The following is a 26,602-nucleotide window of genomic DNA, read 5'->3' as shown; positions in this document are numbered from 1 at the left end:
AGGAGACAACGGCCCTTTACAATCAATGCGAACAGCCATCATTTCCCGGCGTGCTCGGTACCTAGGTGATAGGAAGTGACGCCGGGGAGGTACTACCTACGTAGGTAACATGTAATGACACTCGATTCTATGACATGGCCTCATCTCATGTCGCCTTCGCCCGCCCGGCCGAGACTGGTCTCTTTAGTCTTGGATCGTGAACCGAGTGACCATCAGCTTCGTTTATTTCCAACCGACTCCGTACGTGGTAGTACTACGCAGTAGTCCCCTCCCCTTTGACGGCCCCCCTCGACAAGAGCCCGGATCCCAAAACCCATGCATGTTAGCCAGAGCCAAGAATTGTCACTTGAGAGCCCCGGCGCGCCAACAGCTGTTAGCTGTTAGCTGTTAGCTACTAGGCAAAGCGCACCAGGCACGCACCCGCCAGCCGGGTCCCCCAGCCCACAGTCCACACACAGGTCGAACCCCGTCCACGACCACACCCACGATGAACATGGAGTCAAATGCCGAGTAGCGTGGGAATTAGGTAAAAGTTTCGAGGCCGCTCCGCGCAGCTCTCCAGTCAGAAAATTTTACCCCGATTCCATTTCTCATCCAAGTTACCAACGCGCCAGCCTTGGCCCTGCCCATTTGCTACCCGGCCTCTGATAGCGGCGTCGTCGACGGAGATGGATCTATCGCCTCTGGTCACCCGACGTGAAAACCACCAACTTTTTGTTGACGCGACGCCGCTTCCTCGCGACGCCGCTTCCTTGCGCCGGCGGCGTCCACTTCGTCCTTGGACGCAAGCTCGCATTCAGCCTGCTAGTTTGCTCTCTGCACCCTGCTCGACTTCCCTGTACTGCATCTCTTCCCCCAGATTTGGTGCAAATCAGTGGCCCAGCTCCAGCCATGCCCATTTCTACAGGCCCGTGTTGGAAGCGGCCTCGACCAGAACAGGCGCCAAAGGCATAAGCTCGCCACATGGCTGCATGGCAACCCCTCCTCAAGCCTCGCTGCAGCAGGGCTTCAATCATCAAATTTCCTGTCAGCATGGCGATCTCACGCCCTGTGACCATTTCACGCCCTGGAACCGATCTCTTGTCTCGGTGACATGGTGTTGTTGCTAGCATTTCCCGTCTCCCGGGAGCCATCTGCCAGGCACAGCGACATGCAACTGCGAGTTTGCCATGTCCGGGCGCCCATGTGTCTCCGCCGCGCTGTCTAAGCCGTGTTGTTTCCCAGTACCCATGGTACAAGCACCCGCCACCAGCCAAGACACGAGAGATTTTTCGATCTTTTTTTTTACAGCTGCTAATTAAGCCGGCGGCTCAAGGCGATGGCCGTCCCGCAAGGTGACGGAGACGGAGCAGATGGGTCACGACAGCTCGTTGCGGGGTGTCAGTCCACCACGATCCAGATTAGACGCTTCGCCTCCCATGCTGCAATCGGCGCGCTATTCCGTGGCCCTAGAACGACCCGCCATTCTGGAAGATTCACATCACCAAAACAAGAGAGGCGCGTACACTAACTCGGTCACCTGTTGTTTTTGCGGGTTGATGCTCATGTCGGTGAAAGTCGAGTCGAGCTCGTCGAAACAGACCTAGACGCGGGACAGTGACAGGATTCTGCCCTTCCCACCGGAGCCAAGCCCATCGTCATTTCCGCCCGACATGTTCGCATACACACGTGTTGAAGCAGAGCGTAGGAAAGCGTAGCCGAGCAAGTATTCGGTACAACGCCGGCGGGCATCTCTGCATCGTCGATGAGGAAATGCCTCCCCTCCGGCCAGAGTCGTGTATGCAATTACGTACAAAAGGCCCTCTCCTCTTGGTCGTTTGACTGCGTGTCTCTGGGATGTGGATGCAAGTGATACAATAACTCCCATCCTGATCCTGATGCGGGCATGGATTGACACGCTCACGACCGCCCAACAAACGATTCAGTCGTCCCGATCCCAGCGTGGCGCACAGGGCGATGCCGTCCGGATTGCACATCTCCGCGGAGGTTTCGGCGGTCGGCCTTGTGGCGTCGGCCGGGTGCGCGGCTCTGCCCAGCGGGTTGCTCATGTGCTACGTCATGACCCCTGCGGCTTTGTCTTGCGTGGCACGAGCCCTGTGCGCTGAAGGGTCCTGGCTCTGTGCTGTAATTAATGGCTGTCTGAGCGTATCTCTGAGCGAGACCTCCTTACATGACATGTTGTGTCGCCATGTTATCAGCCAGGCGGTCCAAGCCTAATTAGCCACAAAGACTGAGGCCAGCAAGGCGTATGCGAATACGCCATCGCTCACTCACCGACGTGTGTAGTGCCTGAGTGAAACTGCGGCATGGCGCAAAAAGCAGGCATTGTCACCTCACACTGGCGGGCGGAACAATTGGATTCGTTGCTATCAGCCACCACACAAAGCTCATCCCCTGGAGGCCTGGATATCGTGTGTATAGTCAAGCTGACTTCCCGTCGGCGACCCCTTCAGGTCGTGGCTACACTGCACTGGACGCACAACGGCGACGCACCAACCACAACATCCCACGATGCCACGGCATGGCAGCCATGACGCTCCGGAGCCAAAAGACTCGCTCCAGCGGTATCCTCGGGCTGCGTGGTGAGACGGGTGCTGCGATGCGATGCGGGGTCATCCCCAGATTTGCCTTCCCCAGATAACGCTTGACGCTTCCTTGCGCCGCGCGAACGTCCGTCCGTCCACACGACTAACTCCAAGCCACACCATCCTCCTGATAAGCTCATCTGCCTGCACGACTACGCCCGTGCCGCGCAGGAGGCGTCCATGTCCAGCCAGGAAGGAGGACAGAGCGGCTGTCCGGATTGATCCGCAGACTGGAGAACCGCAGACTAGAACGGAGGTACGGCTCGCCCACCCCCTCAGCCTAATCTCAGACGTGATCTTCCGCGCCAACCCGGATATAGAAGCAGTCTCAGCTCTGCCCAAGATCTCATTTCATCCTTATCTCACCAAAAATCCCCTAAAAATTGTTTCCGGAGGGAGCTTGTCCCCATCCGCCAGGTCCCATCATGTCCAAGTCCTCCAGTGGCGGAGGACGCTCCATCCACGTTTGGCCCGTGTCCTCGTTTCGCCCAGAATCATGACTGTGAGCGAGAGAAATGTCGAGATAACGCTTTCAAACTCATTAGCTTGTGTCCCTGTCCCTTTTGTCATGTCCCAATCTCTTACCCAATCCATAGTAGCCGCAGTCTCCTCCATCCACGACGGATCAAAGTCAAGCCCCCCTGAGAATCCACCAGCGATGGCATCTACCCCTGGGAAATTCATGCTGGCAGCCGCCTCAGCCGGCTGGCCCAGAGATAAGGGAGCTTGGCTCACCCCGAGCCCTGATGTCGAACCTAGGTCACAGTCAGCACCTCTGTCCCGTATCATCTGCTCCGGAACCGTCGTACCAAGCCCCAGAGTCGAAAGAATATCTGAGTCGTTTCCAAGAGTGTCCATTGGGCTAGGATCCATCGACGGTGCTCCCATGGACGTTCCCAGAGAGGAGGAGGAGTTGCCGGTGCTCGTTGTCCGAGGGTGCGGTGTCTCGCCTGGCATCTTGGCCGGGCCATCCACAGGGCTACCCAACTTGGCCAGCATGGTGGCCAGCGTATCGGCCGTCTTCCTGACATCGGGCACGTCGGTAGCTACGTCGGCCCAGATGTAATATGAGCGCTTGATCAAGCCAGTGAGCTCCGCTTTGGTAGGTGTCAGTGTCGTCTGCGCCATCCAGTCAAACTCGCCTCCTGTCTCCGAGTACTGCTCGTTTCTGATAACAAGGTACAGCACCATGGCTGCCAGCAGGTAGTCGTGCACTGCGAGCGATGATATGAACCAGCCGTTCTGGCTGAGAACATGACCCGGCTTGCACGCCTCCCAAATGGTATGCTGGAAGCCGAGGAGCGTCAACGCGCTCTCGAGGCATTGCTTCCGCGAATAGTCATGCTCGCGCTTAGGAACTGCCTCAGCCAGGTACCGCCGGTGTAGCACGCAGCGACTCTTGTTATAGAGGCTAGCGATCCCGAAGCGCTGGATCAAAAGCATGGGGGGATCCCCAACGCACTCGTCGAGTGGGCGAACTTGCATGAACGACGGCACAGTCCGCCACGTCTCCCGCAGCAAGTTGTCAAGCTTAAGGACGTCAGCGTAGCTTGGTGGTGCAAGGGCGTGTGCCTGTCGTGCGATCTGGCCAAAGATGCGGAGGATATTGGTCTTGTAGATCGGGTAGGTCATCGTGGTGTAGTCGGAAGGGGGGCGGCTGGGTGGAAGTTCGACTGAGTCTTCGTCAAAGTCCTCATCTTGTAGATTCCGCGGGACTGTCGTGTCGGTCTCGAAACCCTGGAGCATACTCGGGAGGCCCATATGAAACGACACGATCAGCTCGACTTGGATGGCCATGTTCCACATGCGGCGTCGCATCTCACCCTCGAAGGGGGATATGTTGGCCAACTTGCTCGGGTCCCGGTGTAAGCCCATCTTAAGCATCAGCCGCAGACACACGCCAGAGAGGATGTAGCAATTTGTCTGGGCGGCGCGGTTAAAGAGGAAGTGAGACTCAACGTAGAGCAGAAATGCCGGAAGGGTAGTGATGGTCGGCTGCGCATACTTGCCCCAAGCCAACGCCCATCCGGCGCAGGTCTTGTAGAGACGCATCCTATCCAGAGGCTGGTCCGGAGAGTCACCCTCAACTTCGCTGAAGTTCATAAATGTGTTGAAAAGGACGCCTAGGCCAAGCATCATGAAAAGCTGGGCTATCCAGTGCAGAGAGGCCTTGCTGGGATCTTGCCAGAACTTCGCATACTAGGTCTCGATGTCAGATATACCAAGGGTTATGTCTTCCAAGTCTCACTCACGGCTCTGGTAAAGGTTGGTCGATGAATAATATCTGTCCTTTGTAAGCTCTCTGGCAAGTAGTTGATTCCCCGGGCCTATGCTTACGTTGAGACGGACTCATAGAGGAAAAGTATCTCGTGATAAGCCTGTCTGCAACCTTTCGTTCTGGCAAGTAGCTCAGCAAGTCCTCACGATTCCTAGGGCCAGCCCGGGCAAACAGAAGCACCTCTGCTGAGTCCAGCTCCCCAGCTTCAATCTCATCGATATCATCCGGTTGCTCGAAATAGCTCTTCAGGTCCTCGATCTAGATGTTGTCAGAACTCTGGACGCATAAAAAGCATACCAGATATCTTGGCATTCACTTACATCCTCAAGCATGGCCATACAGTGCGTCGCTCCCACATACGTCGTTGCATTTTCTCCCCTCACAACTCGCCCGCGAACCGCAGGTCCCGCCGGTGCCGCGTCATCTTGATCTCCAGGTTTAGGCACAGAGGCTTCCGCAGCGACCTCTGCAGAGGCCTCAGTATCCATCATCTCGCGGACCATGCCTTCCAGGCGTTTGAGACGGGCTGACATGCCCTTTGCAGGGCGTTTCCTCTCAGGTTTAGGCGCATAGTGGCACTGGTTGGCGCGGTCCTTCTTGGCGCACTGGCTGCAAGGCTGGCCGCGATCGCACTTCAGCTTGGAGGCGCGGCAGGGCGAGCAGGAGAGGACGATGCGCGAGCGCTTCTGGCGATCCTGGGCTGATGCGGAGGAGTTGTCGTTGGGGCTGGAGTCCATTGCGTCACGGGCCACTTGACAACGTGTGAGACAACTTGTGATAGACAGCTTTCAATAAGTCCTGTGCATTTAGCGGAGAATAGTGTGTCGTGATTGACAGGGTATTTTTTCTCCGTATCGTCGAGCGAGTATGTTGATGAAGTAATCCTGTAGGCAATAGGAAGTTGACGTGGCTTAGACAGTTGGGGTCGCAAAGGCGCGACTCCGAATCCACTGGGAGTTAACGCCGGAGCCAGCTGCGGCGGCTGAGCGGACTTAATATACGGTTAACGCGAGCGACACTATTCAATCTAGAGACACTCAACAAGATAAAAGGCAAAGGATACATGGCAAACAATTGTAATGGGTCGTAAAATAGTATTTTTATCTAATTCATCAAAAACAAACGCTCTATGAATCCGGTGCTCCAGGCAATCTCTCTATCACGTACTTGGCCCTGGCCACGCTCATAATCGGCACACCAGGAATCTTCCTTAGACGCTGCTTCAGCGCCTTATCGTTGGTCCCGACAATGTATATCCTGTTCTTCTGCACGCGGTCGACGAGGCAGTCATCGGCGTACACACCCTTGTGGTCGCACTCGAGCCGCTGCCAGCGCTCGTCACGGGCGACGCGCAGCGCAAGGCGGTACTTGGGCCCCAGCTTCTCCAACTCAGCCATGACGCACGAGGTGATGATGGGGTTGCACTTGGCGTAAAGGCAGTCCATCATGGAGTCGACGAGCGATAGTTTGCGCTGGACGGTATGGGAGAGGAAGTTGGTATCGACGAGGACGTTGTAGGGCGGCACGAGGGCTGTGTTGTGTTGGAAGAACATGTTGCTGGGCATTTGGGGCGCCTCGCGGACGAGCTCGCCGCCGACGGTCTTTTTGGCCGCCTTCTCCTTCGCGGCCAGCTCAGCCTTGGCCTGGTTTTCCTTTAACCGAGCATCGCGGCGGCCGATGACTCGCTTCACCTGTTGAGACGGCCATTTGGTCAGTACAGACATCTTGAAATTTCGCAATTGCGCCTCTTATCGATAAGGCTAACCCACCTGTCCAAATTTTCTGGTCTTTTTTGCAACACCCATGGCTTATGGTTCAGAAAATCGGCGGCAAGGTCGATCGCGGGATGTTGAAAATAATGTTGAGTCCAAATTTCAGGCGTCGGCGGTCGGTGGGAGCGTGTTTTGGGGGGTATCTCTGTTCGTTGTCGCCGGAAGAATGAGAGGCTCAAAAAGTTGTCACGGGCTGGATTTTGCCATGGAGACGGGAAAAGCGGTGGCCGGGTGGGGGCCCTTCCAGATGTTGCGCACGGACCATCTTCAAATTGTACCTGCAGCGCTGGGACCAAAGTTCCCGACGCGTCTTCCCCTCCAGATCGCGTAAAGTGATTGAATATTCAACATTCAACTCTTCTATCTCAGTCACAACTCCACGATGGCGGCCCAAAAACCAGAGGAACGTGGCGAGTCGTCCACAGCTGCCTCCAAGGCAGCTCAGTCGTCTCCTTCCAACTCAACATCTTATGAACTTCCTTGGTGCGACCCAGACGCTTCCGCCCTGTCACGCAGCTTCACTAACGCTTTTGCAGGGTGGAAAAGTATCGCCCAATCTTCCTCGACGATGTCGTGGGCAACACAGAGACGATCGAGCGACTCAAGATTATCGCCAAGGAGGGCAATATGCCACACGTCATTATCTCGGGAATGCCTGGGATCGGAAAGACGACCAGTGTGCTGTGTCTAGCTCGACAGATGCTGGGAGATTCGTACAAAGAAGCTGTGCTGGAGCTTAATGCCAGTGACGAGCGAGGTTTGTCTCTTCATGCAAGAGCATATATGGTCCTGGCTGACTCCCTACTTAGGTATCGATGTGGTGCGAAACCGAATCAAGGGATTCGCGCAGAAGAAGGTCACTCTACCTCCCGGCCGCCAAAAGCTGATCATTCTCGACGAGGCCGACAGCATGACATCTGGCGCCCAGCAAGCCCTCCGACGAACGATGGAGATCTATTCCAACACCACCAGATTTGCATTCGCCTGCAATCAGTCGAACAAAATCATTGAGCCCCTGCAGTCGAGATGCGCCATTCTACGATATGCCAAGCTGACCGACGCCCAAGTCGTGAAGCGTTTGATGCAAATCATCGAGGCAGAAAAGGTCGAATTCAGCGATGACGGTCTGGCAGCATTGGTTTTCAGCGCGGAGGGAGATATGCGACAGGCTATCAACAACCTGCAGTCCACATTTGCCGGTTTTGGATTCGTGTCGGGAGACAATGTCTTCAAGGTAGTCGACTCACCACACCCGATCAAGGTGCAGGCGATGCTGAAGGCGTGTTACGAGGGCAACGTGGACTCGGCACTGGACACGCTACGGGAGTTGTGGGATCTCGGATATTCGAGCCACGACATCATCAGCACCATGTTCAAGGTCACCAAGACGATTCCCACACTCAGTGAGCACTCGAAACTGGAGTTCATCAAGGAGATTGGCTTCACGCACATGAAGGTGCTAGAGGGTGTGCAGACCTTGCTCCAGCTCAGCGGGTGTGTTGTGCGGCTTTGCAAGATCAACATGGACCCGAAACGATTCCGAGTAGCCTCCAAGTAAGACGGGGTGCTCAAGGGGATATGACAGCGGCTGCATGATTCGGCGTTGGAGTTGGACGGCATCTAAGCAAGTGAAATAAACCGAACGAAAGAGATGTGATTTTACATGGACAGCTCGACGGCCGCCTTTTCCGTAATATACATCCAGATCCCATGGCACTATACAATCCCTGTGAGTACTGTGGAATTAGTTGTTCCCTTTCTTCTCATTCTCGCTTGCAAGCGAGGCTTCGTACTGCTCCCACTTCGCCTTTTCCCGCAACCAGCTCCTCCTCACTCGCATCTCATGCTCGTATTTCCTGAGACTTCCGTCGGCGTGGATCATGCCTCCCAGCACCATACCCGACATTTGCAAGTACCTGTGAGACGTGTGAGCGTTGACGGATGGCATGCTTTGATGAGGTCATACACTTTGAACTGAATCGTTGTGCCCCGATACACCGGAGACCAGAAATACCCAGCCGCACCCAAGATCGCGGCGCCGACTCCCCACTTCGCAGCTCCGGTGAGACCTCCCTTGGTAGCTTCCCAAGCAGCATCGGTCGCCTCCTCACTCTTCATGCCCTCAGAACGCATCTTAGCGGCGGGTCGCTGATGCAATTGAGATGTGGTGGGTTATTGCGAAGGTGTCAATCGGCTGTGGGAACAACGTTCAGGCCAGTCAATGTAATTGAAAAGAAGAAATAATCAATCCGTCTGTCAGGCCATGTACTGTAACCTACGTAGAGCCACACGAGAAGGTTTCCTGCGACTAGCTCACCTTGCTGCACCAGTTCTTGCCGAGCAATCCCCGTACACCACTCCGCAATTTGGAGGTTGTGGGCCTTGCACCAGCCACACTTCACATCAGCCTCACCGCACGGGAGCTCGGCGAACAGCTTCCCGTCCCCACCCGCGCCCCGCTATAGCACAATTTTGCCCTACTGGAATTTTCTTTATAACCACCATTCCCTTTCTTCCAAACTCTTCTGTGCTCATCTCTCCCAAAACAAAGATGACACGCAAGCATCAACGATGAGTACATCGTTGCCTGGTGCCACAACGCCCAGGGCTCTGTCTTTGTCTCCGTCTCTCCCCCCTTCATAAACACCTGCCTCCTGGACCGTGGCCTTTGGGTGCTTTTGATTGCTATTTTTCCCTGCTGCCTACCGCAATTGAGCAAAGTTGCCCAACATGTCGGAAAATCTCCTCGATGCCTTCTGGCAGATGCCACCCATTGCCAGGTAAGTTTGCGCCGCGCTACCCTCGCATCCCTTCCAATCACAGCCATGCTAACCAGGCTTTCCTCTACAGGACTCTGACTTCTATTACCGCGGTCCTCTCCCTCAGCGTCCACCTGGGCCTGTTGCCATTCTACTGGTTCATTCACCACCCGTTCTACCTCTGGATGTTTCCTCCCCAGATATGGCGTCTCGTAACATGTTATCTCATCACTGGGAGCGGTCTCAGTTTGCTCTTTGACTCCTACTTCCTCTACCATTACCTTTCCCAACTGGAAATTGGCAACCCGCGCTTCCCGCGCAAGGCCGACGTCGTCTGGTACTTGATGTTTATCAGTGGAACGATTTTGGTAAGCTTTCGCCCGTCCACCTTGTGCTCCGCTCCTTGCCCTTCCCCTTTCCCCTCATCTATCTGCCCGGATAGTGCTTTGCATCCACAGCTATCACGGTTCCTGAAAATGAGGAAGATTACCCCTGCACTTCGGACCTCCCATCATTCGCAAAATCCGGGTTGGTCTGCGGTGTGGGCATGGTGGGAATCTATGGATGGCTCGTTCGACTCTCAATTCGCTCGAGTGGTTTTTATAGTTCCCTACATTTCTAAATCCACAACACTAGTTGTTGTTTATTTGTCCTCCTGTGACCGACATTAACAATGTTGCTAGATGATTAATTACTTATGTGCTTTGCCATTCCAAACCTTCCTTCGGGCTCTGATCCTCGCCATGGCCTACACCGTGACCCAGGATCAGCGGGGTATGAAGGCCACATTCTACTTCATCACCATCCCGGCCCAGTTGACGCCAATCGCCATGATCCTAGTCAACCTCCTCTTCCCTGGAGGTCACATGGCCATGCTGCTCCAGCTTGAGGGTTTTGTGGCTGCCCATCTGTATGATTTCCTGTCTAGAACTTGGCCCGAGTTTGGCGGAGGCCCTAATATCCTCGCCACCCCTGCCTTTGTCAGGCGCCTTGTACACACACCCCGGGTTCTCGAGAGAGGCTTCGGTACAGCTATCCGACCTGACGACCCAGCATCTGGCACCAGCTCCGGTGCCTCGAGGGGGCCTCTCCCAGACTCATGGAAGACCCGCGGTCGCGGTCAGCGCTTAGGTTAAACCATGGTTTCAAGATTAGACAAGAGAAGCGTGTACGATATCATCATCAATTTATGCATTATGAACCTTTAATTGCCAATGCCCGGAACTCCTTGCTCAATCCCGTTGATCCTGGACTGTGGACCATTGCTTTCCTTGAAACTCCGTTTCATTTGACATTTGCCATCCCAAACTCGCGCCGTATCGTCTCAAATCAAATTCCATAAAGTGTGCTCTTGCCGGTTCTTAGAGGCACCTCGCCGAGATCCTGTCCCGTGCGCTCTGGTGCGTTATCGGCATAAATGACACCACCTGCGAGGGGTGCGTCGTGGAACCTCGCATCGTCGCCCATGACCGGCTGAGAAATGTTCATGATCGGGGCGAACTCATCGGTTGGAGACGCGGCCGATACCACGACCGTCGGCGGCATGTACTTCTTCGGCATCCGTATTCTGGGGACGGAGGGCATAGTCAATGAGGGGACTTTTGAATGTTTGGGTTGCTTGGACGGAGGAGGGCCCGGCGGTGGTGGTGGGACGGCTGCTGAGGGGCCGTTTACGGGACCGCCAGTGTATGGCGGGGGAGCAGGATGGCCGGCGGCCGCGGCGGCTGCGACTGTAGCCGCGTCGTCGTTGGTATTAATGTAGGTTTGGAGGGCGTAAGAGTTCGCCGTCTTGGAATCGGTGCGCTCGTGGGTGGGTGGCGGGACAGAAGGGTTGCTTTCCATCTGGGCAGCCCGGGAGATGGCGCTGGGTTTATATGCCGTGTGGGTAGGAAGCGCAGTGTTGGGTCCCCGACTTGACGATCGGGGGTCGAAGTTGTAGTTGAGTCTGCCGCCGTTACGTTCCTGGTCCATGCGGTCGTAGTAGTCGCCGGCCGTCATCCGGCCGCCCTTGTCGTAGTGGCTCTGGGCGCTGTAGGAGCGAAGTGAGGCCGACATGCCCCGGGCGTCGGGGGGCAGGAAGGGGTCCGGGGTGGCGGTGTTGCTGCCGTGATAGGAAGCCTTCTCGTCTCTCTTGGCTTGCCTCTGTTTCCGCCAGTAGACGTAGAAGAGGGAGACGGCGCTGAAGAAGAACAGCGCGGTGCCGACGGCAATGCCGACGATGGTGCCGGTCGTCATGCTAGATGAGCTCGCACCCTCGGGCTTGTCGAGGATGTCTTCGCCAGCAGTCGTGATGTTGACGGCGGTGGTGGTGAAGACGGTGCCGCTGAGGTAAAGTCGGCTACCAGGGTCGGGCTTTTGCTCACATCCGGCTTCAAGGGCGATCATGACTGCAGAGGTTGTTAGTAGTGGTCATCTCCCAGAAAGAAGTGGACATACAGTTAGATAGATACACTTGGTTGCCGCTGGACTGGAGACAGCTGATGCATCCCTTGAGCTTAGATCCCATGAATACGCCATCGTCTGCCTCGCAGTAGCCGTAGGTCTCGTTCGATGTCGAGTTGAGGTTGTCAAAGGTCAATGATTCTCTGAACGGCTGGCACCCGTAATCAATAACACAAGGCGAATCAATCTCGAATGATGGTGCGGCGGGGATGGAGAAGAGACAGGTGCTGATGGTGTATCGCAAGTTGTCTTTGACTGTGTTAGCGGAACTCGTGGGACTCAGCCCATTCAGGGCTTTGCTTCGGATAGCTTACAAAGATACCAATGGAGGTCGGACTCGGTTCCATTGACCTTCTCGCTCTTTTGGAGGCATTCCAGGCAGTTCTGAAACTTGATGCCAACGGCCTGCTTGGAGAAGTCGGAGTCTTTACAGGTGATGTCGGAGGTGTTGGTGGTGGACGCCTTGGGGTCGAAACCATTGCCTGATACCTCGTCGAGGCAGAAAGTGGCGCATGACGAACCGGGCGTCACTTCCAGGGCCAGGACGGTTCCGAGGAGGAACGCCAGCAGCAGGGCGAGGGAGATTGGAGAGGAAGCCATGGTTGGTCTTGGGCTCGGGGTTTTGTCTGGGTCGTCTCCAGTTGGTGGTTGGCGGGGAGGTTGAATAGAGCTGCTACCGTAGGGTCCGCATCAACATGGCCAGCATGCGTACCGTGGAATATTCTCTGCCAGGCCGTTTCGAAGATCCAGTCGACGGAGGCACGAGATCCGAGATAGACAGAGGCTGAAGCTAGAAGCCCGTTCGTCTGACGGGCGGTTGGCGAAGATATATGGCCATGGCCCATGGGCTGTCGGAAACTACAAAGTTTCGGTGCTGCATGGCTGGCGGCGACCAGCTGAACGGCCCCGTCGGGTGGAGGCAACCCTGGCAAGCATGCAGCATTGTCTTCCTTGGGGCAATAGTCGCTAGTGATTTCTGGCAGGACTGGGGCCGATCAGAGCAGGCCGGGTCGCATCCAGTCCACTCCGGTGCGGGCGACCCATGCTCTGGCCGAGTCGCCCACGGCCGAGAATAGAAACGACAGACGCACAACGGCCGGGGGAGCGGCCACTGGCGGACGATGGCGGCCAATGGGACGGTATCTCGACCAGCCCGCACGCGACGTTGACGCCCTCTGCTGCGATGCTGACGGGGGGTCTACAACCGACCTGGCCAATCGCGGAGGCGGACACGGCCGGCGTCTTGGCGGCAGCGGAGTTGGCTTGACGAGGCGTCGTCTCACTGGCCAGTCGGGCGACGAGAGCATGTCGCCTTGTTGTTTTTGGTGTGTGGGTTGGCGGACGGGTCTGATGCCCGGCCACGGGGAATCAGTGGCCTACTGTAACCGCCGGCCCTCTCTGCGGCCTGCTGGGCCTGTAACTGTACCAGGCCGACTGGCTCCACGAGACCACTGAATCGAAATACACTTTGGCATTTGTTTGCCCCCAGCCATTCTCCGTCCACCTTATCTCCAGGAAGGCTGGGAGACGGGGCGCTGCCATTGGGTCGTTGTTTGACCGACTGACGCCCAAAACCAGATCCGACCGAGATGAGCAGTGGCAACGCGGGGGGCGCCGGGCAGAGGGGATTGGCATTTGCGTCATGAGGCATGTGCTTCAACTGTCAGACTGATAGTCAAGTAAGTAGGTAGAGACTAATTAGACCTTAATTAGGTGCTTAGAACCCTTCCAGGCCGTTTACCCGGCGACCCTCAACGGTCAGACCTCATCTCCGGCCTACATCCTCCTCCAGATCCATGGCCGCTGTTAAACATAGAAACAATCGAAGCCCGCCCGCCAGAAACAGAACCGAACTGCCCGCTGATCCCTGGCCCACGGTTCATCTGCTCCGTAGCCCTAAACAGATCTGGTTAGGACCCCCCGGCAATAACGATGCCTCAATTTCCACGCTGGCCACAACGGAGCGCTCGATAGCCGCCAGCGCGCCTATGTCCTGCTAGCAAGTGTGATGAGGCTTGCATACGCATGCGCTGCATTCCCATCACAACCCACGCTACGGAGCATTTTCCACCCTTTCCAAGCCCTCCCGTGCTTGTGAGTCCTCGCAAGCAACTTTCCGGGACGGCTTTCTCGAAGCAACCCCGATTTCCCAGTCTCGCCCATACGTACGATTGCCGCGGCCCATCGCTTAACGTCTGCAACGCACCGAGACATAAATAGAAATGTACAAGCGCTCCCGTTGTTCTAGGGGCATTTCGTGCAGAACTCAACCGAGATAGCGGCCTTTGTCACTTGGCGGATTTTCTATTTCTAAAGCTAGCGGCTCTGGTCTCGCACCGAGCCGGCCTTTGTCGGCTGGATGACGACGCGGTCGTGTCCCATGTCTCGTGTCCACGAGTGGTGAGGAAGGGTGGTGAGGAAGGGTGGTGAGGAATCCCTCCCCGTCCCCTCAACGGACCTACATACATCCAAGCTCCACCAATCTTGCCTCGGATTGGACCCTAACCCAGCCATCCGCATTTTGCCTTCGGCCGAAATGCACAATTGGCGTCGCCTAAGCTCTAGGTGAAACATGCGGGCTCACTGTATGCTTGCTCGCTAGGCTTGCCCAGAAGGATCGGCGAGGTGAGGTCTTAACTTGGACAAGGTCAGTCGTCGGCGGTTCTGACTCTCGGATCATTCCCCTCTATAACTGGGTCCTGCTTGCCGCTTGGTTAAGGCTATTATTGTCTCCCTGTTATCTAGTTCTCCGAGGAAGGTTCATAATCCATGCTCCAAGTTCTTGTTCATGACCGTACCAACATCACTCATCGGTTAACTTACCCATCCTCACTTGCTTATCTACCCCCACCACCCGGTTTGCAATGTCCAAGTTTTATGAGAGTTGGAATTTTGTACACTGTCTACTCTGTACACTGAGCCCATTGACTCGTTGGTGGCTTGAAGTAGTCGAAGGTCGAGGTCCTTCCTCCAATGACTGACATCTGCTTCTTCGGACGATCCCTCCAATAGTAACAGCATTGGCAAGAAATGGCGTGTCATGACCGCCACTGGTGTAATGGCGCGTCGGTCCAGTTTCACTTCACAATTCATAAAGCCTCCTGCATGACACAACTCATCATGCAGATATCATCCTGCGCTTTTCATCATGCAGTCGTCCGCGTCTGTGATAAGAGCTGCCTCTTAGACCAAACTGGTCACTCTAAGTCAATATTATGAAAGTACTCGACGACAAAACCAATGCCGATGCTACCGATTTGGGCCAATTTTATTCCCAAGGTCGGGAAGCCTAGCTCAGGGTAGTCCTGGCCGATCGAATTCGTGGCACTCGGTCGTGGAGGTCTAGGGTAAGTGACTTGTGTAGGAGGAGGACGGTACATAGTATACTTCAAACATGTTCATTTCGCTTTAAAGTGTAAAGTCGTATGGTTTGGTTTGCTATTTTCTCGTTTATACATTGATTGTCCAACGATTCCTAGTACTGATGGTGTATGGACATTCTGTCTAAGCGCGATCAGATAGATGCATGTATCAAGTTTACCAGCACACTTGGGGGGAAATATGGAAATGGGAAGAAATAAGAGTCAACATGCATGTTTATCATCTCTAAAGTAATCATCCGATAGCAGAGCTCGACGACATTCACACTGTTGGTTTACGTGAAGACAAAATGCATCAGAGTGGCACTGCTGCATTGAGCATCTACAGTATGGGTCTTCCCAGGAGTTTCCCATAATACGGTAGTCTGGATAAATATCCCTCATATTTGGGATCAAATGACCTGACACATAATGTACCAAGCCTCGTAAGCCATTCGGCAACTCTTGGTTTCTTACAGAGGCAGCAGAAAGCGAGGATTTGAGGATGCACTACCTGAACCAAGTTTTGGCTTGTGAGGACGCCCTCGAGTAGAACTGCAGGGTTGGCCCAATCTTGAAACATCGATATGTGCATTGGTATCCGCAAGTGACACTACAATTTTCCGACCTTGCAGCAGTCTACGATGCAGCTTGCTATTAGGCCGGGTACGAAGAAGCACTCCATAAAGACGGTTGCAGAAGCGCCCACACGCGAGGTAGGCATGGACAAAGGTTAAGTGTGATGTTGTGGCTTATAAAGAGCGCATTGCAGACGCTTCATGTCTAACCAATGCTGATTACCCATGCATGATGCTGTGCAACTCCAGGTAGGTGTAAGCCATGCAGATGTCAAGGCCTCTCATGTGAGATTGCAATGGGCTCACCAGTGCCTAAGGCCTGCGCGAAGGATTCGACACTGTTGGCTGAGCCATTGCGCCCGTTGGCACACCCTCTTTGTTCGCTGGAGAGAAGGTTGGCCCCCAACTGGCACATAGGAGATGAGATGGTTTTGATGAGGGTGTCATGGTAGGGCAATGCCACATAGCCACGGAACAAATACGTCTGCCGGGGGAAAAACCGACCCCTACCTTCGTCGTCAAGTTTTCTGTTGAGTAATTTGGGCAGATTGGCACGTTTGCGAGAGCGATAGGCAGAATTAAAACATCGCTATGTGATGGGAAACCTGGCTTGCTTCATAACCGACCAGGCTGCTGAAGTGAAGAGTGAATGTCGAGACTAGCAAATTTGTGATGTGACAGCCCCCGTCAACACGGCAGCCGAAACGAGGCACTTTGGGTGTACGTCTAATGAATTTAATCACTTTGAAAAGAGGAGCATGGACCAAGGTACGGTCTTTGGCATGAATAGGTTTGGAGGTGTGAACCCGGTGTCTTTTCAACAATGATCATGAGATTGGAGTTCTGGAAGAGCAGCTGGAAAGGAGTGTTTCAATAAATCGAATCAAGCATCATTGAGTCGCCAACGGTGAATTGTAGTCGGGAGAAGGGAGGCGGTCAGCAGCTCACAACTGATGGTCACTGGATGCTAGGGATAGCAGCAGAGAATGGTATTTGCGAGGTGAGACTATGAAGGAACCAGGGAGAATCTAGAAGGGAAGACATAATGTAAGGACTTTGCAAGACACCTCGTTCCAATGCTAAAAAGGAGCGATGTCATATGCACCGATCTGACCATGATTGACTATTTATGTGTGAAGACGACAATGGCACGTTAGAGTGGAAATAGGTTACCCAAAGGGGCTAAAAGAGGTCATCACCGTCAGGATACGAAAGGAATAGCTTGACTTAGTTGAATTGACTGAAATAAGTGAGGTTAGGAAGGAAAGCCCTAAAGGCTGCCTTCGAGGACCCTTGTGGTCACAGTGTAATCCCACAGTGTGTGGGATAACAGCACTGTGCCACAGGCCAAAGTAGACCCTGTCCTTCACACTCCCCCTCGCACGATAATCCCTCCCAATAAATACCATATCAGGCAGACAGCTCCATGGGCAAAAGTTACTATAAGAGGCATCCAAAAGAGACTAAGGGGCCTAGAGGGTTGAGGGCGGAAAACAGAAAGGAAAAGAGGGCGGCAAAGGCCTTGCCTCGCCAGCAGAAATAGCACTAAGCCGAAATAGGAAAATAGCAACTTCAACAGCTCGAGATTTTTACATCAGATTTAGGCTCCTTTAACCGAGCCAGATTGTAAGAGCTAGAAAGAGCCATAAGGGCTCTAGCTGCCCGAGGTACCGTAAGGGTTATAATACCTCATTTGTGGGTATAAGGGAGCGGAATATACTCTATTTTGAGAAGCTTAAGGAAGCAGCTATAGCCTTCCTTAGAGAGAGGCTTTATAAGGCTATCAGCAGCTATTTCCTTGGTGTTGATATAGCAGATTTCAATAATGCCGGCCTTAACCTTGCTGCAGAAGTAATAATAGTCAATAGCAATATATTTCATACAAGAGCAAAAGACTCCATCTTCAGCAAGCTTAATAGCAGCTTTATTATTATTGTAGATAGTAATGGGGGCATTTATAACATACCCAAGCTCTCTAAGAAAGTTGTAAATCCAAAGGACTTCCTCCACATACTTAAAGATACTATAATACTCAGCTTTCTAAGTGGATTTGTATATATACTTATATAGGCTGCTATACTAAGAGACTGGATTTCCGCACATAAAGATAACCTAGCCTCTAGTCAATTTAGCACTAATTACATTACCAGCAAAGTCAGCATTACAATAAGCAAAGAGATTAAAGGGATTTCAATATATAATTTCAATCTAATAATAATACGCAATGCCTAGGTCGGGGCGATTTTTAAGGTAATAAAGCACTCATATTATAGCTTTAAGCTACTCGTTAATTAGCCGGAAAAGGGATCGTACCCAGAAGCCTATAGCAAAGGCGATATCAGGTCGGGTCTGCATAATAAGGTAGTTTAGCTTTCCGACTAGCGTACAATAGGGGGTCTGAATAGAGGCATCAGGAAGGGCTGAAGAGAGAAGTATAGCTAGCTTCTTGTAACTGGGAACTATAGGCATAGCAGCTCCAAAGGCGCTGCTAAGGTTGAGGTTACAGATGATATCTTTAACAAAGCTTTACTGTAAGAGGCTGATGCTATCTTCAAGCTTAGTAATAGCTATATTGAGGAAATAAATAGGAAAGCTATAGTTAGAAACTAAAAGCTTCCTGCTAAGGTTAGTAATAACTCTAAAGACATCTATATTAAGTAGGGAGAAGAAAAGCAGGTTATTAATATAAGCAGCTACAATAACGCCATTTAAAGAGTTAAAATAGATAGAGCAGTTGCTTATAAGCTTCATAAAGCCTAGAGAGGTAAGTTCATTAGTAAGGCAGCTCTCCCAAATATTAGCAGACTACTTAAGGCCGTAGAGAGGTTAATTCAGCTAGATAATCTTATCAGTAGTCCAGCCTAGCTTAGCAGCAAGCTATTAGAAGCGGGGGTCTCTCATAAAGTCACAAAGTATAGGAAATTGCTTTATGTAAAGGGTTTCCTTAAGTATACTATAAAGGAAGGCAGTAACAATATCAACTTGGCAGGCTGTATAGCCCAGTTGTACGGCCAAAGTAATAAGAATATACCAAGTAATAGAAATCATAATTAAGGCGCTAGTCTCGAAGAAGTTAATACCTTTAACCTACTAGAAGCCTTATGTGCAGATATAGACTTTATAACACTTTATATCGCTATATTCATTATATTTATATTTAAAAGCCCAGGTAGCAGTAAGTAAAGTAATACCTAGAATAATATTACAGGGGTCAATAAAAATAAAGATACTAAGCTCAATAAGCTAACTAATCTCCTTATAGATAGCCTTATACTATTTCTTAATATTACTAAAGGTTATAGCCTTATTAATAGAGCGGGAAGGCGCAAATAGAAGTCGGAAAGACATAGTCATAATCTTATTAATAAACTTATTGATAATCTTAACCTATTAATCACACTAAAAAGCTCTCTAAGATCTTATATAAACTATCTTATTGTAGGGCGAGTATTTCTTATAGATAATAAGATAAGAGGTAGTAATAATATACTTATTAACTGGGTTCTAGATCTTATAGAGATAACAGCCTTAGAAGCCAACTAAAATGCCTTCCCAATTATAAGGGTTGAGCTTAAGTCCCTTTTTATTATTTTTATTAGTGGATTTGGCTTTAATAGTAATTATAGTATGCAAGCTGAGTATATAAAGATAAGAGATATTAAGCTTATTATTATTATCAGGCTTAAAGTAGTCCTAAAAGGCTTGGTAAGGGGACTTCTAAATAGAGGCGTCGTCTTTTTAGAATTTAATAATAATATAGTTAGTGATTATTATAATAGCCTTAGCTATATAATCCCAGTACTTAAGGGAAAGAGAGATAGAGTTAATAAAAATAGCTTTTATATAGTTTAGAATTATATAGTTAGAGTGCTTATAGAAGCCTATTTATTCATAATAATAACTAGGTGTATAAGATATATAAATATAACCTATATTAAGTAGAGTAAGAAGTTTAAAACTATTAAATTCCCAGCTATTATTAAAGTAAATCTTAGTGGAATAAATGCTTATTATATAGTAAAGATATTTAAAAAGGCAGCAAAGAGTAGTATTAGCGCCAGCCTTACCGTAGAGAATCTCAATCCAATAGTAGTAGGATTTATTGTCAATTACAAGAGCAAAGCAGGTAGCCCTGAACTTAGCAGTATAAGAAATAAAGTAAAAATTAATATAAACTCTCTAAAAGGGAAAAGATATGCATTTATAATAGATCTTTAGAGTTCAATACATCACATTAGCATAGTTACAGTAGCAGCATACCTTTTTCTTAGGCGGGCAAAGATTCTTAGGGCTGCCTATAGTCTCTCTAACTATTCAAACAATATTATTGTAATTTGTATAGGCTAGGCGGCAATGCTACAGCTTACCATTAGAAATCTAAGCTTTAATAGCCATAATAGCAGTTATAGCTGCTAGAGTAAATAATCCTTTAACAGGAAGATAAAAACCAGTACTATAAGGCAAGATAATAGCCATAAAGTTACTATAAGAATTAAAAATATAATTCTTAAAGAAGAAGCCACTCTTAAGATAGGTCTTAAAGTTTAAGAAGATATTAAGGGGAAAAGTTACTATAAAAAGCACTTCTATAAGAACCATAGAGATCTTACATTCTAGCAGCTCAAAAGAGAAATTAACTATACCAATATAAGTAGGCTTAACAGGACTACTACTAGTTATAATAATATCCTATTAAATAAGAAAAAATACTTTATCTTTCTTAAATTATTTAAGGTTATTAGCAATATAGCAATTAAAGCTGGAATCCCAAAGCTAGCAGTTCTTACTGCAGTTATAATTAGCATAATAAATATTCTAAGTTACTAGAGACTTTAAGATATCAAAACTAGAAGAAGGGCCTAATAGAAGGGGTATAAAGGCAGGTAAGAGCAAGATAGTATTACTTAAGGTTATAATATCAATTGCTACAGCAAAGTATTTACCTAAAGCTACAGCCTTAAAGAAAGAAATTACTACAAAAAATTCTTCTTTAGCAGCAACAGCCTCAAATATAGAAAATAACTCCCCCTATTTCTAAGACTTATAGAGGCCAGCCATACCAAGAGCATATTCAGCAGCCTAGATAGAGGCATAAGAAGCCTTGCTAGAAGCAGTCATCAAGAACTAATTAGGCAGGAAAGTAGTATAGTAAGGAGCAATACCTTAAGCTCTAGAGGGGGCCTCGGCAACAGGGTTGGTAATCTAATAATTAGCAGTAAGATGAGGGTTGCTATTACCTTAGAGTTATAAAGAGCGCTTCTTAGAATGTATAGCATAGCAGTTAAAGCGAATATAACCCCATTTCCTATAGTTATAATACTTCTTATTAAAGTTAGAATTCTACTTTAGCTTTTTAACAAGCTAGTTAGGCATAAGATAGCTGCTATAAGAGTTAATAGAATCCTTAGATAAGAAAGGTCTACTAGGGTTAGGCTTAATATTATTATTGCCTTAAGGCTTGAGCAGCTAATAAGAAGGCTAAGCATTCCTATTGCTATTAGAGGCTATACAAGAATCAAGCTATCTATTATTATAATATCGATCCGAAGAGACTATATTATTATAGTAATTTTAAAAGGCATTCTTAACGTCAAAATAATTAGGGATATTACTAGAAAAGCATTAAAACTCTTAATAAATATTAACCCAATTGGAAAAAATAAAGCAGAGAGAATTATAGAAGAGGCAGCAGGTTTAGCTATTATCTAGGCTACTACCTACAGTCTTTAGCTACATAAGAAGCTAGATAAACTTCATAATATAAAAAGAGCTATTATAGATATTCTTATACTTTAAGAACTAAAGTTAAGAATAAATACAATCTTTCTAAAGAAAGTTGCAGTTATAGTATTATGCCCGAAGGGCAAGAAAAGCTTTAAATCTAAAGGTATAGCCTTTAATAATCATTTTGGCCTCTTCTTTAACAGAGCCTTGAATCTAGTTAAGAAGCTTGCCTTCACTAAGAGTCAAAAATAGAATAATTATATCGTAGCTAATAGCAACAAGGGCAGTTACAATAAACAAACTCTATAAAGGCCAACCTTCTACATTTTTAAGGTAGCTAAAATTAAAAAGAATAGACAAGAAATTCATCAAATAAATTATATCTCGATATTGCTTCTTATTAATACCCATCTTTAGGTAGTAGGATATTATAGTGCAATAGATCTCCAGCATATACATACAGCTAAACTTAGCTAGAACACCATCTAAAAGGTCATCGCCAGGATAAAGCAAAGATAAGAATGAAGCTATTTTTAGTGCAGGATTAAACATAAAATTACAGTCCTAAGGTTCTAGTAATGGAAATAGGAATTGTAGAGGAAGAAAACTACCTTGCTATAGCATTAGGGAGTAATTAAAGAATCTAGAAAAATAGTAGTAATAATACCAAGTGCTGCTTATAAGATAAAGCCAAGGTTAAAGGTACTTAAAGGAAATAAAGAAAATAAGGCTATAAAAGGCCGGGCTATTTGTAGGACAAAGCCATAGTCAATAGTATTTAAAGAAACAGGAAAGATCAAGCTATAAAAGCTAGGGCTGCTTAAAGAAGCAAAACCAGTACTGAAAAAGACAAAAAAAAAGACATAAGGGCTTCAAAACCAACTTACAATATAACAAAAGGTCAGGATTATAAAAGTAAAATCTATAAGAATCGCGCTTCAAAGTAGCAAAAAGAAGAGATACCAACTAGAATGTGGATAGAGAAAACATCGGGGTAAGGCCCGGGCTCATAACCAGTAGAAATAGGTTACCTAAAGGGGCTAAAAGAGGTCATCACCGTCAGGATACGAAAGGAATAGCTTGACTTAGTTGAATTGACTGAAATAAGTGAGGTTAGGAAGGAAAGCCCTAAAGGCTGCCTTCGAGGACCCTTGTGGTCACAGTGTAATCCCACAGTGTGTGGGATGACAGCACTGTGCCACAGGCCAAAGTGGACCCTGTCCTTCACAGTTAGAGTCTAGGGTAGCCAAACTGGAGGGAGGGAGTGCTCGGAGCATCCAGCCAACGGCAACCAACGACGGATCGGACCAGCGAAACGCCCCTGTGAAAACGGGCAAGTGGACGGAAATGTGGTGGTTATGCCATATTCCGCCTTGTGTGTGCGACGGTGAGACAATGAGACGACGATTATACCGTGGCCCATGCAGTTGAACGGTGAGCCTGGTGCCGAGTTGCGATCCCCGGTCTAGCTAGAGTTGACGGCGGCTAACGGCGCGCTGTTGTTGGCTGGAGCGCCCAAGCTACGGCAGTGCCCCGCTATCAACCCCTCCCCCGCCCACGCAGCGGTGCCCTGGACGTCACATCACAGCAGCTCGCAACTTGACTGGGCCAGCCTCAACTCTTCATCCTTGGACGGGAATGGCGTAGACGTTGAAACGATCCCTCTGTCACAGTCCACACGCACATCATTTTGTGAACGCACTCCTGCGCTCGCTGGACTCGACTCACCCCTGACTGACGGTCAAGCGCTCGCTCGTGGCCGCAAGGGGCTACCGCACTCGGGCTTGCTTCTGGGCCGTCGTCGCCCAATCCTCGATTCCTCCTGTTTGGCTCTACCCCATAAACGGCTTCCGATCCCTTCACTCGGGCCTCCTTTGCCGTCTGTAGGTTCTGGTCTCCGAACCACCGCCTCCAGTTCGGTTTCTCCTTGATGTTTGCTGTGCCTCTCTGTAGCGCCCCCGCGACCCTTCGGCCACGCGAGCTGCACCCGCGAGAGGAGTTGGAGAGCGGCATTGTCGCATCGCGGTAGCGACTGTGAACAGCAGCGCATCTGCTGAGGGATCACTATGAGGATAGGCTGTCTTCAGTTCGCTCCGGCCGTGGGGGATGTCGACAACAACCTCAACCGGGCCGATGCCATTTTGAATCGCGCTGATCCCGAGGGGCTGGATCTTCTTGTATTGCCAGAGCTGGCCTTCACGGGTACGTTGCAACCATTTGCGCTTCGCCGTCGGTTTGGCGACGCTTTTTCTTTGCTCACACGACGATAGGATACAACTTCAAGTCCCTCCAAGAAATCTCTCCGTACCTCGAGCCTTCGGGATCCGGTATCAGCTCGCTCTGGGCGCGTACGCAAGCCCTCAAACACGACTGCACCGTAATTGTTGGCTACCCCGAAAAGGTAGATCTGTCCGACCGATGGCCCGCGAACCCGGAGTACTACAATTCCGCCATCGTTGTCAGCTACGAGGGCGATACTGTTGCCAACTATCGCAAGACGCATCTCTACTACACCGATGAGACATGGGCTCTCGAGAACCCCAAGGGCTTCTTCGGCAAGCCACTGCCGGGCCTAGGACGGGTGTCAATTGGCATCTGCATGGATCTGAAGTATGAAATGCGATCTGGAGCCGTCTTGACATTCGCTAACCTGTGTTGAATAGCCCGTACAAGTTCCAGACTTCCTGGAACACCTTTGAGTTTGCGCATCATGTTTTGGATTCGAGAACTCGTCTTGTTGTCGTGTCTATGGCCTGGATAACCCAAGAGGACCCCCGTGTGTTTTGCCAAGAACCGGAAGAAGCCGACATGAATACCCTCACATACTGGATTTCACGATTGGAACCTATCATCCGAGCGGAATGGGACGAGGAAGTCATTGTCGTTTTCGCAAATCGCACAGGGTCAGAAAATGACGCCACATACGCCGGCACAAGCGCTGTGGTTGGCATTAAGGATGGCGAAGTACGGGTCTACGGCATTCTGGGGCGCGGAGAAAAAGACTTGCTCGTTGTCGACACGGAAGCTCCTCCTTTTGCGAAACTGGTATATCGACCTGACGGGGAAACCCTTCAGGTTGACGACGATGGCCCTTTAGACACGGTCAACCGCCGCATGTCCTTACCAAGGGGGACCAACAGCCCAGATAAGGACATCAGGACATCAAACCCACCACGAGGTGATGGACTTAAGCCGAGAGATGTTGGCTCTGCGCCGCCTCAGGAGCAGACGAGAAAGGTGCAATCGTACCACCGAGATGACCTTTCTGTCCGTGTATCCCAGAAGCGCCGAACAGACAATTTACAAGAGGCTCAGTCTGTCCAGACTCCATCGGCACCGAGCCCAACTCCTCATGAAATCCGCCCATGGATCCCGACGGAGTCTGTCGAATCGACGACGCATCAATACCTCGAGTCACAATCTTTTGCCTCTCCCTATGGTGCGAATTCTTACAACGAGGACCACAAATACCCGGAATTAGATCTGGGCTTGACTGCACGCCAGTTGGGGTTGGATCGTCGTTCCCCTTCGAATGGCTCCGAGTCGTACTTGTCTGAGTTGTCAGGGCTAACCTACAAGCATTATGGGACGGGCGATGATCATGGCCGACACGTGCCCCAAGACCCGGAAGGCCCGTGGATGATGGACAGAGACGATGTCAATGAGATCATCTCCGGCTTCGGCTCCTTGTCTCATGAACATGGATATGACCATCGTCACAGCTTGCGTTCTGATGTCTCCGTTTGGAACAACCAAGCTGGGAGACCACGCATCATGGCAGCGCTTCCCACCCCGCCACAGGAGCCGGTCGTACAAAGCTCTGTTCAGACCCGAGAAAGAGCCCCCCATTCTAGGTCTTCTAGACGGTCTCGAAGTCGTCAGCCAGATACTACAAAGCCGCGCCATGGTAGCAGATCCCGTGGGCCGGCTCGAGCCAGCTCCGCAAAGCCCACTCCACCAGAGACAAAATTATTCAACCCGTTTGACGACCTGGCACATCGAGTTGAGTCTGCTCGTGAGCCTCGACCTCCGTCCAAGACTCGACCTCAATCCAGGACTCGACCTCAGTCCAAGACCAGGAAAGATACCACTGTTGGAAGAGTTGCTTCTCGGGATCGCAGGGCTGCCAACCTTAGTCAACCACAAATCGGCACGGGATCAGTTCACCACAGCCACGAGCGAGCATCATCGGGGGGCTCTATTACAATTGCCATGGACCCTAGTGTTTGGAACGATATGGTTCAACCCCCCTCTAGCTTTAACCCAGCACGACAGCCTTCAAAACAGGTGCAAAGCGATCCGCCTATTTTGAGGCCTGCATCGCGTAGTCAGCTTGGAGAGAGAGATACCCCAAACCAACGCCGAAATCCGGATCAAGGTCTATCGTCAAACCCAAATGCCCACGGTGAACGCTTCGAATCCGGCAGACGGTCAAATCACGACAGTCAAACAACCAGCCGAGGAAGGACAAGATCGTCGAAGCCGAGTGAGGACAATCAAGCCCAGTCCTCCCCAACCCGCGAGCCTCGGACCAACTCTCGTAGGAGCCGTCAGCCATCCCAGGCAGACATTGATCTCTCACAGTTTACGCTGATTGAGGAGTACCCGTCTCCGAACTGCCCCGTGCATGGAACGCGATCTCGTTCAAGGGCCAGGCACGGGCACTCGTCCTCTCGCCACAGGACCCCGGTAACCGGCCAGACGCAGGCGCCCTCGCGGCAAAGAACAGGGAGCCGCTCGGCCGCGCAGAACACCCCGGCATCCGCAGTTCCTCTAGCACTTTACGGAGAACAAGCTGCGACAAGGTCGACGTCGGACCTGTCGAGACAGGGCAGATCTACTGGGGCGGCGGCCCCGCGCGTCCAACATGGAGGCAACGAGAGGGTGGTCACGACATCATCTAGCCCGCGCATAGGGCAAGAGCCCAAGACCCCTGTCGCGATGGTTCTCATGTCTGAGGTGGCGGATGCTCGTCGGATGGCTAACCATGCGCTTCTACCTCCCCTCAAGTGTGTTGAGCGGAATTCGCACTCTGCTATTGAAAGACCTAGGAGTGCCGTTTGGTAGAGAATTTTGGATATTTACTTTATGATGGTTGCACGATC

The 26,602-nt window shown here is 50.7% G+C and overlaps 8 protein-coding genes across 8 annotated transcripts; 3 read left to right on the top strand and 5 right to left on the bottom strand.

Moving 5' to 3' along the window:
* Positions 1-469: 469 nt before the first annotated feature.
* BGZ61DRAFT_160161 (uncharacterized protein) lies at positions 470-1,385 on the bottom strand. Its single transcript, XM_046237458.1, has one exon. It carries the CDS (start codon positions 1,131-1,133, stop codon positions 675-677), a length of 459 nt encoding a protein of 152 aa, XP_046108256.1. The 5' UTR covers positions 1,134-1,385; the 3' UTR covers positions 470-674.
* A 1,576-nt stretch (positions 1,386-2,961) lies between these two features.
* Positions 2,962-5,600, bottom strand: BGZ61DRAFT_528753 (fungal-specific transcription factor domain-containing protein; the record flags this gene model as incomplete). The annotated part of the gene is made up of 6 exons (XM_046253301.1): positions 2,962-3,114; positions 3,171-3,340; positions 3,395-4,784; positions 4,838-4,869; positions 4,923-5,121; positions 5,184-5,600. The coding sequence occupies 6 exons, from the start codon at positions 5,598-5,600 to the stop codon at positions 2,962-2,964; spliced, it is 2,361 nt and encodes a 786-aa protein (XP_046108255.1).
* Positions 5,601-5,940: 340 nt separating this feature from the next.
* On the bottom strand, positions 5,941-6,821 carry BGZ61DRAFT_444626 (FCF1 small subunit). Its single transcript, XM_046244984.1, has 2 exons — positions 6,633-6,821; positions 5,941-6,554 (listed from the first exon to the last, which is right to left on the bottom strand). The coding sequence occupies exons 1-2, from the start codon at positions 6,666-6,668 to the stop codon at positions 5,991-5,993; spliced, it is 600 nt and encodes a 199-aa protein (XP_046108254.1). The 5' UTR covers positions 6,669-6,821; the 3' UTR covers positions 5,941-5,990.
* Positions 6,822-7,017: 196 nt separating this feature from the next.
* BGZ61DRAFT_528751 (putative replication factor C) lies at positions 7,018-8,193 on the top strand (the record flags this gene model as incomplete). The annotated part of the gene is made up of 3 exons (XM_046253300.1): positions 7,018-7,118; positions 7,172-7,392; positions 7,445-8,193. 3 exons carry the CDS (start codon positions 7,018-7,020, stop codon positions 8,191-8,193), a joined length of 1,071 nt encoding a protein of 356 aa, XP_046108253.1.
* Positions 8,194-8,379: 186 nt separating this feature from the next.
* BGZ61DRAFT_528750 (uncharacterized protein) lies at positions 8,380-8,768 on the bottom strand (the record flags this gene model as incomplete). The annotated part of the gene is made up of 2 exons (XM_046253299.1): positions 8,380-8,551; positions 8,602-8,768. 2 exons carry the CDS (start codon positions 8,766-8,768, stop codon positions 8,380-8,382), a joined length of 339 nt encoding a protein of 112 aa, XP_046108252.1.
* Positions 8,769-9,151: 383 nt separating this feature from the next.
* On the top strand, positions 9,152-10,583 carry BGZ61DRAFT_514768 (Der1-like family-domain-containing protein). The gene is made up of 4 exons (XM_046252216.1): positions 9,152-9,415; positions 9,486-9,762; positions 9,837-9,944; positions 10,078-10,583. Exons 1-4 carry the CDS (start codon positions 9,366-9,368, stop codon positions 10,528-10,530), a joined length of 888 nt encoding a protein of 295 aa, XP_046108251.1. The 5' UTR covers positions 9,152-9,365; the 3' UTR covers positions 10,531-10,583.
* A 41-nt stretch (positions 10,584-10,624) lies between these two features.
* On the bottom strand, positions 10,625-12,531 carry BGZ61DRAFT_160133 (uncharacterized protein). Its single transcript, XM_046237457.1, has 3 exons — positions 12,151-12,531; positions 11,831-12,085; positions 10,625-11,781 (listed from the first exon to the last, which is right to left on the bottom strand). The coding sequence occupies exons 1-3, from the start codon at positions 12,434-12,436 to the stop codon at positions 10,724-10,726; spliced, it is 1,599 nt and encodes a 532-aa protein (XP_046108250.1). The 5' UTR covers positions 12,437-12,531; the 3' UTR covers positions 10,625-10,723.
* Positions 12,532-23,563: 11,032 nt separating this feature from the next.
* BGZ61DRAFT_345226 (uncharacterized protein) lies at positions 23,564-26,564 on the top strand (the record flags this gene model as incomplete). Its single annotated transcript, XM_046239767.1, has 3 exons — positions 23,564-23,699; positions 23,768-24,107; positions 24,161-26,564. The coding sequence occupies 3 exons, from the start codon at positions 23,564-23,566 to the stop codon at positions 26,562-26,564; spliced, it is 2,880 nt and encodes a 959-aa protein (XP_046108249.1).
* Between the last annotated feature and the right edge of the window lie 38 nt (positions 26,565-26,602).

This window comes from Ilyonectria robusta (assembly GCF_021365365.1).
Source record: "Ilyonectria robusta strain PMI_751 chromosome Unknown BGZ61scaffold_4, whole genome shotgun sequence".
NCBI classification, from domain to species: domain Eukaryota; kingdom Fungi; phylum Ascomycota; class Sordariomycetes; order Hypocreales; family Nectriaceae; genus Ilyonectria; species Ilyonectria robusta.
The sequence above is the reverse complement of the archived record's forward strand: the minus strand, read 5'-3'. Positions and strand labels throughout refer to the sequence as shown.

Bases quoted from the DNA above. Each gene is read 5' to 3' on its own strand.
- BGZ61DRAFT_160161 (XM_046237458.1), bottom strand. From the start codon at position 1,133: ATGGCTCCCGGGAGACGGGAAATGCTAGCAACAACACCATGTCACCGA.
- BGZ61DRAFT_444626 (XM_046244984.1), bottom strand. From the start codon at position 6,668: ATGGGTGTTGCAAAAAAGACCAGAAAATTTGGACAG. The intron at 6,555-6,632 runs GTGGGTTAGCCT...CCGTCTCAACAG, and splicing joins AGACCAGAAAATTTGGACAG to GTGAAGCGAGTCATCGGCCG.
- BGZ61DRAFT_514768 (XM_046252216.1), top strand. From the start codon at position 9,366: ATGTCGGAAAATCTCCTCGATGCCTTCTGGCAGATGCCACCCATTGCC. The intron at 9,763-9,836 runs GTAAGCTTTCGC...CTGCCCGGATAG, and splicing joins TTATCAGTGGAACGATTTTG to TGCTTTGCATCCACAGCTAT. The intron at 9,945-10,077 runs GTGGGAATCTAT...CAATGTTGCTAG, and splicing joins TGGTCTGCGGTGTGGGCATG to ATGATTAATTACTTATGTGC.
- BGZ61DRAFT_160133 (XM_046237457.1), bottom strand. From the start codon at position 12,436: ATGGCTTCCTCTCCAATCTCCCTCGCCCTGCTGCTGGCGTTCCTCCTC. The intron at 12,086-12,150 runs GTAAGCTATCCG...ACACAGTCAAAG, and splicing joins CGACCTCCATTGGTATCTTT to ACAACTTGCGATACACCATC. The intron at 11,782-11,830 runs GTATGTCCACTT...CAACCTCTGCAG, and splicing joins CCAAGTGTATCTATCTAACT to TCATGATCGCCCTTGAAGCC.